The sequence below is a fragment of the Rhinoraja longicauda genome, chromosome 26 (assembly GCF_053455715.1).
Source record: "Rhinoraja longicauda isolate Sanriku21f chromosome 26, sRhiLon1.1, whole genome shotgun sequence".
NCBI classification, from domain to species: domain Eukaryota; kingdom Metazoa; phylum Chordata; class Chondrichthyes; order Rajiformes; family Arhynchobatidae; genus Rhinoraja; species Rhinoraja longicauda.
The window spans coordinates 5,721,907-5,734,156 of NC_135978.1; the positions used below are offsets into that span (position 1 = coordinate 5,721,907).

General features: G+C 34.7%; 1 protein-coding gene across 2 annotated transcripts in view; it reads left to right on the plus strand.

The window, feature by feature from the left end:
* usp32 (ubiquitin specific peptidase 32) overlaps positions 1–12,250 on the plus strand; it is a 109,358-nt gene that overhangs the window by 72,025 nt on the left and 25,083 nt on the right. The window contains exons 12-19 of one of the 2 annotated variants that reach the window (XM_078422063.1): positions 583–685; positions 1,183–1,264; positions 2,498–2,673; positions 4,789–4,929; positions 5,601–5,718; positions 7,650–7,804; positions 7,887–7,968; positions 10,392–10,466. In XM_078422063.1, the coding sequence (XP_078278189.1) occupies positions 583–685; positions 1,183–1,264; positions 2,498–2,673; positions 4,789–4,929; positions 5,601–5,718; positions 7,650–7,804; positions 7,887–7,968; positions 10,392–10,466 (932 nt within the window). Of the gene's footprint in view, positions 1–582; positions 686–1,182; positions 1,367–2,497; positions 2,674–4,788; positions 4,930–5,600; positions 5,719–7,649; positions 7,805–7,886; positions 7,969–10,391; positions 10,467–12,250 lie in introns of both variants that reach the window. The other variant, XM_078422062.1, reaches the window with a different exon arrangement.

Consider the following 12,250-nt stretch of genomic DNA (forward strand, 5'->3'; position numbering starts at 1 on the left):
CATCTATGCTCCAGGGTAGGACAGAAAAATGCACTTCAACAAGGTGGAAAAAATAGTTTGACCTATTTATACCTGACGTTCTTGTGATAAAAGCTCATTGTATGGAGCATGTATTACCTGTACAGTCACATGGCTTCTTTATAGTGTGATCTCTGCTCCAGTTAAGAACTGCACTAACTCCCAGTTGATGTATTGTTAGGTTGTTAGGATCCACCAAAACAGCTGGCAATGCATTCCAGTGAATAATTCTTCTGTATGAGAAGAACCACCACATTATGTTTATCCCCACTCTTGTGAACTTTGCATCTCAAAGTTCGGGTTTGTGAAAATGCATATTATAGATACAGAAGTTCATCTCCTCGGGCCAATCTAGATTCATTTGTTACAATGTTTCGATGCAACTATTACGGCATTTTGTAATTGTATCCTTAAAATTATATTGTGCATTTTTACTTGGTGTTTTTGTTGGGGCATTAATGGCAATGTTTAAATTGTGTCCATTGTAATTTTTTCCTAATTAGCTTTTGAAATCCCTGTTTATAATTGCAGTGCTTTACTAATTTATCTGCATTTTTTTTCTAGTGGATGGTTGGAAAGAGAAAACAGACATGGCCTACAAAATGGACATAATTGGTTTTTGATTTCAATGCAGTGGTGGCAGCAATGGAAGGAATATGTAAAATATGTGAGTAATTAATAGCCTCTAATATTTTCTGTACTTTGAAGTAAACAGAGCAAATTAAATACTTTGAATGAAAGGCAGGATACTTTGGTATATGCTGGAAAGAAAAAAAAATGTTGGAAATATTCAGCAGGTCAGGTGACCACTGTGGGAAGATAAACAGTTGGGTTGAAGGTCCTTTATCAGAACTCAACATGTTCTGATTTTATTCATAGAACTTGTTTATGAGATTCGGGAAATGTTAGGTTAACCACCTCAAGTTATCCTACTTAAAAAGTAGGCTTGAAATTTTTTTAATCCATCCCAGTCCTCTCTGGTAACTAAACTTGAGCTCCCAAAACCTGTGCATGAGTCAAAAGCAAGTTGGGTTCAGGGAGATTTGTACAAAGGTGGGTATTGTCTAAAAATGCATTGTTTGAAAGAATTAGCTTGGAGATGCTGACTGATGTCATTGTCAAATTTCAGTTCTGAGGTTGTTTTCTTTCCTGCTTTTATTGTAGGAAACAAAGCCAGTCATAATAGAACCTTCTTCAATAATGACTCCAGGAAAAAGCCAACACCAATTACATGCTCTGGATCAAGGTGAAGACAAACCTGGAGTGCAGAATTCATTTACTTCTACAGATGAAAAATATTTTGATAACATTTCAATTGCATCTGAAGCATCCGAGAGCACTGGCACTGGTACCCTTGTTTTTGAGTTTATGCACAACGTCAATTGAATGCTCAACATTTGTGACTTGTTTACTGCACACTGTACTAAGGCTAGAAATACTCCTTTGGTATAAATCCGTTACAATTAATTACTTAAACTTAACTTTAAGTGACAAAAACCATTGATTTAAGATAGTGTAGTCTGTAAATATTGAATACTATTATTAAGAATGCAAAGAATTTTATTAGTAAAACAAAGTGATACTTAAAATGGTAATGTTATTTTCATGGTCCTAATCAGGTCCATACTTTTCATAATCTGATCATGTGATAATTCACCTAACCACTTCACTGACCTTGATAGAAGATTTGAAAGACTGCAAGGAATGAAGGCATTAACTAGAAGCAATTTTGTCATGGAGGAAGCAAAAAAAACTAAAGAATAGCATATTTGAGCCTTGAGAACTGGAAATTAAATATAGTTTTTTTTAAAAGAACATAAGGTTATTTGTGAATTCTAGTGGATATCTAAAATGTAAGGATTTGATATTTATTCTCCATTTGACATCATGACAGCCCTGTCGATATTTGGGGGGAAATGGAAGTGCCAAGAAAAACTGCATCTAGCATTTCCAATGCCTAAAATTATTATAAGCAATAGGATGGATTGTGGATAATGGTATTTATGAGCCAGTTGCTTGATTAGAGCCAAGATTGCAGGGTAATCCCAATGAAAATATGACCTGTATCATTGTTGCTCAAATGCAAAACAAGGTTACGTCTATAGCAGTTTTTGTTCTTATTTTATCCTTGTCTTTTAACTTCAATGAGAATGGAATTTAATAAAAGCTTCTGAAGTCTGCCTGCAAAAACCAAAGCACTGAGCATTAAGCACTGAAACAATAAAATCAAATCTGCATGATATATTAGATGCCTTTTCCTTTATCAAAAGGAATGAAAACTAGTGGGCCTCTGTTAAGTAATAAATGCTGTGAACTACTGTTTCACCATTTGCCAGCCATTCAATTTAATTAGGCTGTAGCTACTTTGAGGTTTTCAATAGAAATGAAGAAAGCCAAACTATTTTTCACGGCTATAGAAATTCAAAAGCAGATTATAATCTGAAGATAATTGAAAAATATTTTCTTTTTTTTCTTTCAGGCTTGTTTCAATCTAGTCCAGCTGGTACTGATGTTTGCTTTCCTAGACAGTATAACAGTTTGGACAACAATGGTCAATGCTTCCTGAGTGCTAACGGGAACATCTTAGGACACCTCGGTCTACAGAAGCCAGGAGCTATAGATAACTTATTACTTGTAATACAAGGGTCTGCGAAGGTATGGATACAAAGCTGTCAAAGATAGAAAGTAATTATGTTTCCCATGATGAACTCTGAATGTGCCATTCTAAAAGACTTAACATTACAGCATCCGTGGCAGTCTCGTTATTCAAAGAATATATATTGATTATTATTGATTGCTTTTCATTTCTGGTCATGGTGCAGAATGTCATGAAATCTAGGCAGCGCATTTATATAAGCATTAAAGAAATAATAGCCAATTTATCCTACTCATAGGATATTTAAGTGAGTGAAGAATCAATATGCAGCAGAGCTGGTTGCAGCAGGGAATAACAAATACATTTCTGATGTGATAGTTTGAGTCCAGTTCCTTTTTTCTGGTCAATTTGACTCCCTACATTTTACCAAAGATAGCTGTGAGGAGGTGTTGATAGGATGCAAGTATGATTGTAAAAACTAAAGGCATGCTGATTCCATTGTCAGTAGATACTATTGAATGGTGTAAGCCTGAATGATGGTTTAAGTGTGGCAGGATTTGGGAAATATTGTACAAAATCTTCACAGTACCTCAACATAATAAGGATATCAAGAAGGTAATTGGAATGCTGTGAAGTCTAGGTTGGTGATTGAAGCAAGGCCCATGTTGGTGTCAAAGAATGTGTGTGGACATTGAGATTATTGCTTGTGAAGGATTAACATCACAGAAACACATATTGTCAATTACATGACTGACTGAGCTACACTGCATTTTCATATCTCAAACAATTAGGATTTTACTTGTACAATATATATTGTGTTTTACGCTTTTTAGTAGAAGTGGCATCCATTTGTCTTGTTATTATCCATGAGTAATCTGTGATCAGCATTTTAAAATTGAAACCTGATTTAATTAAGTGTAAGTTTTATCGAAATAGTAAAAATCAATTTAAGTGATTCAGTTTCAGTTTGTTGTCACATGTACCAAGATACAGTGAAAAAGCTTTTGTTGCTTGCTAACCAGACAACGGAAAGACAATTGATTACAATTGAGCTATTCAGTGTACAGACACATAACGGAATAACGTTTAATGCAAGGAAAAGCCAGTAAAGTCTGATCAAAAATAGTCCGAAGGTTCCCGCTGAGGTTGATAGTACTTCAGGACTGTTCTCTAGTTGCGGTAGGATGCTTCAGTTGCCTGATAACAGCATTAAATCTATTAAATCAAATGTTCTATGCAGAAATCTAAAATAAATTTAAACAGATTTTAATCGGGCGTCATTTATATGCTCATCACATCCTAGTCTACAGTTTTTGGTCAATCATCCGGCACAAGTTCAATGATGTATATCTAAATTGAACTGCTTTGTCCCAGTTCCAATCCCATCCATCTGATCAAAGGCAGCAAATTATCTGTGATGGATCCAGCAGTGTCATCTGGTAATATGGTCCCAATCACTTTCTAACTTTTGGTCATCTGTGTGCTGTAGTTTGATGACTCCATCTGAAACTGCATTGTTGGGTTTGGAGTACATGCTGGTAACTCAGCATCACGTCACTGAACACACTCCTGCGCTGCCCACCACAGCTCTTGATTATTTATTGTTTTATTCCATCTGGAATATTAGATGAGAATAAATCATCTCCAAATATCAGGATTTCGGAACACAATTTCTTCCTTTTGCACCATAATTTTCATTGCTCTTACTAAGCCAGGCTTCAACAAGACTTTGTGCAAGTATTCAGCCTGAATTGAGCCTCTGGCTCCATATACATTACAAAACCGAGATTGACTGCTTACAGCCCTGAGCTTCATTATTATTCCAGCATTCCAATTGTATACGTCAGTGGAAAGCCAAGGACAAAACCTGGGCACACTGCAATCCACATTCTGGCAAATCACTGGGCAGCCCTGTTTTGATTCCAGTGTCTAGCTACTCCCTTGTGTATGTGCCAGTGTTACTTGTAGACTTCCAAACTTTTTTACAATATGCTGTAAAACTAATCTGAGTTGCACATTACTCTCACAAAATTCCTGTCAAGAAGCGCAAACACCTGTAAAATAACCAAAGGAAAATGCGATCGGTGCAATTAGGAGCATAAACATCCCCACAAGGTTAATGATTCTGTTTTTGTAACATACAAAGAAAATAACACTGTTATTTATTTATAAAGGCTCCTACGTTAACATTAGAGGGTGGACGTCTGAAACGGAATCCAGCTTTGGTTCAAGGCAAAGACTATGAGGTTGTCCCAGAACCAGTTTGGAGGGCATTGTATCACTGGTACGGGGCAAATCTATCTCTACCTAGGCCTGTAAGTTACCTTTGCCTTTCATTTTGATACTAATGCTTTTAGATTTGAATACCTTTGAATTTGTTTACACTGTTTTTAAATTTGAATCTTGTCAAAGAATTAACCTGAAATAAAAACATTATTCTGGAATGTTCAGCAGGTTACACCATACAGTGGAAAGTGGAATAATTAACATTGCAAAGGCATCAACTTCATTTACTCCTCTTTCCAGTAATATAGGTATCCTGTTGTATTTCCTCCATTTTGCTTCTATTTCTAATATCCAGCATCTGCATTTTTAGATTTTTTAGAAGAATTGATCCATTATTTACATTTTCAGTTATTTAAGTATTGTATAATAATTTGACTATCACCAGTTTGATCTTTCAAAACTCACTGATAGTTATTTAAAGTTTTTGTCCTCCATTTATTGATGAATAATGTCTGCAAAGATTAATATTGGGTAAAAGATCAGAGTTTGAAGATACTAATCGCACTTTTTATGAAACAAGTAATGTCATTGCTCCAATTCACTGCCTCCAATACATATTGTTCAAACCTTGTAAAATGACAGCAAATCGTTTTGCATATGGCTAGTATATGATCTAAATGATCTTGTATGCTTCAGAAGTGCTGTAACCATTTGACTAGGTCAGTAACTGCACATTTTCATTTATTTTTAAATGTTATAGGTCATTAAAAATACTACAACAAGTGAAGAAGAGCTGGAGTTGTTTCCTCGCTACCTTCTTTTCTTGCGTCAACAACCAGCTACACGCACGCAACAGTCCAACATCTGGGTGAATATGGGTATGATGAGCCTGAGAACATTTCCTCACCATGGAGGTATTGTAAGACTGCAGCAAGAATAGGAGTTGTTGGCTTTCTAGTTGCTTCGTGCCAAATCCACCTGTTTTGTTTTTAAATTTCGATTGTAGATTATCATTGAGGTTTTCTTAAAACCACTTGGCCAGTTGGGGTCTGTTGGTTCAGGAAAATTGATAGAAATTAGAAACATTTGGGGAGTTCCTGACATCCACAGAGTTTGTTTCACTAAATGAACACCACAAAATTAATTGTCTGACTACATTTGTAGCATATAAACACTTTAACCATTGTAAGCTGCACAATTTAATGGGTGCAATCTAATTGAATAATATAAGTGTCAAGTAGAGTTTGTCTGGTTAAAATTGATCAAAATTAAGTCGTTTATATAGTGATATAATATAGAACCCTGGGTTCATTTATTTCTTCCAGGTCCTGTGTTGGGCTCAATGCTTTGTAGGCTAATTTATTTCCTTGAGTAATGTTTTGGAGAAACCTCAAATGATAACTATCTGAATCTTACCCTGTAATGTTTTTAGAAAATTGTTCTTAAATTTAGCAATCCACTTTCTTGCTGTAATCGTACATCTATACCTTCTAATTTATGATTTAATTGATTTTTTTTTCATTTGCATTAGCTTTAACCAGTGTTATTCCCTGCAGTTTACTTTTTGTGATTTAGATGCGCATGAATGCCTCAAATAAATAATTTAACCAACAATTTCTCTGCAAAGTAAAAGTTTGTTCTTTGCTGTATTCTTTTCAAATAATTAATTAACATTTTTAATTTTGAAAATTTAGTTGATGAGAAAAGGATAGCCATGCATATATTTTTTCATTTTGTGCTTTTTTCCATGCCCAATTTCATCATGAACTGGTCTATGCCACCCTATTCTGTAATTATCTTGTCTGATTTTGTGGGATAAGCTGTTGTGCTTGTCGTGACTCTTAGAAAGAGCTTGTTCTTAATACCGTTTTCTGATTTGATTGAGATTTGTACCTTTCCATATAAAGAACATGTTTTAAAATTATTTTGCTTCTACATTATTTTGCTATATTATGGAACACATTAATTTACTGGTCCATTTTACTATTCATTGAGTCACTTTTGACTTGAAGTTCATCAACAATGCTAAAAACAAGCAGTGGGTTTAAAGGATACTGATTTAGCTATGTTTTCAAAAGAAAATTCTAATAATTTGCAGATTTATGTAAATGTTTTTAAATATCACGATCCAATTTAAAGTGCAGTAATAAAATTCTATGCTTAAATTGTTTTTTCAATAAAATCTATCTGGTAGAGAAAATAATTCCATGTAATATAATGCTTTATTAGCTTTGTTGATTTATAAGCCAATCAGAATCCAGGAGGAACAGAATCAATTGCTTTTGGGTTGAATTGGAATTGCTAAATTAAATAATTTCTCTACTCAGCCTTTATATGGAAAGGAATCAATATGATGGACATTTAATTTTCAACATATAGGCGTTTTTATATTTTTGATAGCTAGGAAATGAAGAAAGAACTATTTAATGCATTGCAACAAATAGATGGTGGTTATTATGTATCTGCTTGATTACTGAATACTAAGTAGGAATGAAAACAAAATAACAATGTATAGATAGTAAATAACCTTGCAGTTCTTCACTTTCAATCAGACTGTTTTTTCTTTGAAGTTGAATGGGCATCAATCCATTTTAAGCCTGATGAAGAGGTAGAGCTTACTTGGGCAGTATGTGTGCAGGAAGACTGGCTTTGTCTTCTATATAATGCCCATCACAGTACAATAGTACAAAACAAAATGTCACTTATTCATGAAGAAGTCCTAACACACTCAGGGATGATATGAGCACATTAAATTATTTTATTGCATGATTTGCATACTTGCATCTAAAAATATTTGTTGTGAACTTAGGAAATGTGCCTTCACCATCGTCACCAATGAAACGAGTGCTAGCTTATACGGGCTGCTTTAGCCGAATGCAAACAATAAAAGATATCCATGAATACTTATCTCGGCGGCTTCGAATAAAAGAGGAAGACATGCGACTGTGGCTGTACAATAGTGAGGTAAATAAATATTTCTCATATTAGGTCCTTAGGATTGGATTGTTTTGGGATGATCAAGTCACATAACAATTTTATTTTGTAGAACTACCTTGCACTACTGGATGATGAGGATCACACTTTAGAAGACTTAAAAATTCTAGATGAACAGCATTTGGTGATTGAAGGTAAAAGCAATGTTTTTCAAAATCAACACGCAGATTATTGAAATTAACTCGTAATTGGTAATTTAGGGTCCAAATTCATTTTTAGTTAAACCACAGTTGACAATCAGATCACCATTCTTATGTTTTCTGGATAAGATGATTTTAAAATGTGCGCAGTCTAAGACAGAAACATTTCAGCAAGTTAGCATTTCCAGAAATTACCATTGGTGATTGATAATAAAACTAAAGATACATGTTTTGCTTACCAGGGTGCATCGAAGGTACTGCAAGCTCACTCCCTCGAAATCTTGAAGTTTTATATCATATTGTCCAAGACTCGGCTAAAATTCTGAGCTGATTTTTTTCATAACTACTTGTATTTTAATGAACCAGCTCAATAAAATGCTTAATAAAATAATGGATATGAGCATTTTATTGCAAAAGTCATCAGAAATAAATTTAAACCTAATTTTTTTTATTTGACATTTTATGTCCACAGTGTCTTTCACGATGATTGTAAACATTACATTCATCATGCACTCACTGATCAAGACCATTGCCTTGGGGTAGGGGAGGGAGTTCAAGTCCTTCTGCTTGAGTGGTAAACCAGTGTAGGTCAGATTTTTATAGTAATGATGATGATGATGCCCCAAGTGGGGTTTTTTTCCAGATATTTATGTTTCTTTAAAAAAAATTGAGATACTGCAATAGGATTCTTTGCAAAGGTTCATTTTTGTTCTCTTTGTTTTATGTTCAAAAGTGATGTGGTATAACATGGCCCTCTAAAATGTGAAGAAATTAAGCCTGATATCAGTGTTGAATAAATCCTGCTGTAGAACAACATTGGGTCCAAATGTTATTTTCATTTTCTAGTTTATGGTCTTATTTTATCTTGTCATTTTAACATTCCCTGCATAAATGGGTAACATATTGGCTGAAGAAAGTTTTAAGAGTTATATCTGAATCCATTGTGTTTCCACCACTTTTTGTGTGCAATTTGCAAAAACTTTCACTTACCCCATGTTTTCTGAGTTGGGAATACATTTTCAATCACAGGCATGCAATAATTTTTTTTCATGTTTATTTCAGTTACTGTGCTGCTAAAGCTCTCAAAATAACTTTGCAGTTCACAGTAAAAATTCAAATGACTAGGAGCCAAGTTAGAAAATGTAGGTAATTAGTAGTTTTGGAAGTATCTGATAAAAGCACAAAGGCCCATTTAATCCACTTTCTGCCATCATGATAGTTGCATGGTATAATAGTGGAGTTATTAACCAATTCTACCAAACCATCTTTTGTCAATTAGTTTTCAAACGATATGACTGGAGACAAGGTAAACCACCAGTGGTGGAAGATTTTGGGCTCCACAGTTCCAAAGTCGTCTTGCAACCATGTATTATATATTTCACAGGAAGTTAGCGTTAACAATTTGCACTTAACACTTTTTTTGTGCAAAAAGCAAGCTTTAACCACCTTACCATCTATAAATTGAGATCCTCAGTGCCGTCTCCATTTGTACGCCTTCATATATTGGAAGAAACTGCCTTGCTATTTAATTTGGAATTATTTATTTCACAATCAAAAATATTCCATTCCTGAAAGAGCTGGGGGCTATAATAAGTAACTTTTCCCCCCTTTAACTAATTGGTATTTTGTCCAAAAGAATCAATAATCCAATCACTGTAAATGTACTTAAGTTTGTTCTTGGGGTATGGGTGACACAGAGAGCAGTATTTATTGTCTGTCCATATCTTATTGGGGAACAGTACATCTGCTATTTCCAACTTGCTCAGTACATCGTTACATCTGTACACTTTGGATAGATTAAAGAAATTAAAACTACTAATGATTTTATTTTGGTTCAAGTGTATTGGGGATAGAGTGGCAGACTTAATGTTTTGTGTTACTCCTGTTAATTTGCAATATTTGAGAAATTGATATAATTCATTTTTTAATTTTAAATATTATTTTTCATTTCACCAGTATTAGTAAATTAAATCCTTTTTTACGAACATAGAACATTATAGAAAAGCACCTCCAGCTTTGAAAATACCTATTTAAACTTCACTGTATGTCGCGTATGTTAGTAGATGTCTGTTCAAGTCTATATATCCCAGCACAGTGCATTCCTAATTTCAGGTTTGTGAGGCATTAATTGATGGCAGGGTACTTCCCCACATGAGGTATGAAAGAAATTAGAGGATCAGTTATTCTAGGATTTTTAATTCTTCCTCTCCAGTAGTCAGTTAAACATCAAAAAGTAAGAAACATGAACTGAGTTAATCCTCTATTTATGATGTGATTGGTTAGACTTTAGAAGAGAGATTAAAAATGAATTGCAAAACACAAATTTAAACTACTTTGTCAAAAGAGACTTTCCAGTTACCTAAGTGCAAACATTGTTACAGTACTATCAGCCTGATATCCTGCATTTCTTATAATAGTTCGCAACAAAGATATGAGTTGGCCGGAGGAGATGTCATTCATTGCAAATAGTGGCAAAATGGACAGACACAAGGGTAGGTACAAACATAGAATTTTAGCTCTTAAGTATAGGTGAACGATTCATTCCACATTGTGGGGTCATTGAGCAAATTTGAGTTAATTTTAACAGTTCCACATTTATTGAAATCAGCGAAGAAATTTATTGTTTCTCTAATATTTTGGACAGTTGAAAGCCATCACTAAAATGGAAACAAATATTTTTACATTAAATATTTCAGATATGTGAACAAGATGAATGGAATTATGCACTTAAATGCTTGTGTATGCCTCCTTAATCCTTCCTGATATGTGAAATTATTTCTTATTGCATTTTTATATTTGATTAAAATATTCTAAATATGGAAGGTGTAAATTTCCATTAAACCTGCTGTTGCTAATGGCCCCACAATTATATATTTTTTCTTCACTAATATTTATTCTAACATGTAGGAAGTTGTAGCTCAGTGAGGATGGGTTCATAGATGGGAATATGTCCTGTTTGGTTGGATTGTGAAACAAGTACAACACAAGTTCATCATTTGTAAAGCATACCCTCATCTCTCTGGCAAACAAGTATATAACATACAAAAGAGCCATAATTCACAGTTTTCTCAAGAACACGAGTTCAGAAGGTTTTGTTGGTCATTATCAAACTGATGATGTTTTGGGTTTCTTGTGCAACTAAGCAGTGAAGCCAAATGTATTCTTCCTGTTTATATTTTTGCATTTCTTCATCTTATCAATTATGCATCTTTAGACAAACAAGTTAACAAATTGACCCCCTCTCCACCCACAACCCTCCCATGCATTCAGTCTTTCTGCGAGAAGGGTCCATGTGGGATTGCTGACAGAGGGTCATTTCATTGGCATAACATTACAAAAATCATATTCTTAAGATTGGCAATGTTAGCATATAAAACCACTCTTAAATGTCATTGAAGGGAGCGATCCTGAACTGCACTGCTGTGGTGAATGTACTGCCGCAGTGCTATTATGCGAGATGTTGTAGCATTTTGATCCGATGATAAAGGAATTGCAATTTATTTCCAAGTGAGAATGGTGTCTGATTCAGAGAAATTGCAGGCAGTGACATTTCCATACCTCAGCTGCCTTTTTCCTTGAAGGTGATGAGTGTGGTGGGGTTTGAAGGGTTAGAATTAAACAAGGTTCTTTTATCTCTTCCATGGAATAAACAAGCTGCATCCGTGCTGTGCTGCTGTTGGAAGAAATTAATGTTCAGGATGGTAGCTGGGGTATCAATCAGATTGACCTCCTTGATAACACTAGTGTCATTGGAGCTGCAGTAATCCAGGCAATTTATCTTATTCCTGAAAGGTTTTAGATGATTAAAGATGATCCTTCACAAAATGCCCAACTCTGATCTTGGCTTAAAGGTACAACATTTGTGGTTGGTTGAATTAAGTTTGTGCCTCTAATGCTCTCCTCATCCTCTCTCCACCCCCCGCCACCTCCCAACATGTTAATGGTGAGAACTTTGATAATAATCTCACATGGGATGAGAAGTTCATCACATTGCATTTTGTTGTAGATGGTGGTTTCTCTTGGAGTTTTTGTGTGGTACTGTTGCTTGCATTTAATTGACCTGATTGGATGTTAACCAGGTTTCATTACCTGTGGATGGGACTGAATGGTGTAGATGTCAGCAAGCATCTTTACTTGGAATTTTATGATGGACTAAAATTGATGAAAGAACTGAAGATGGTTAGTTCTGGGACACTTTCCTAAGGAGTTTCAGTCATAATTCATGGAGTTGAATTAATTGACCATCATCAATCATAACCATCTCCTGCACATATTT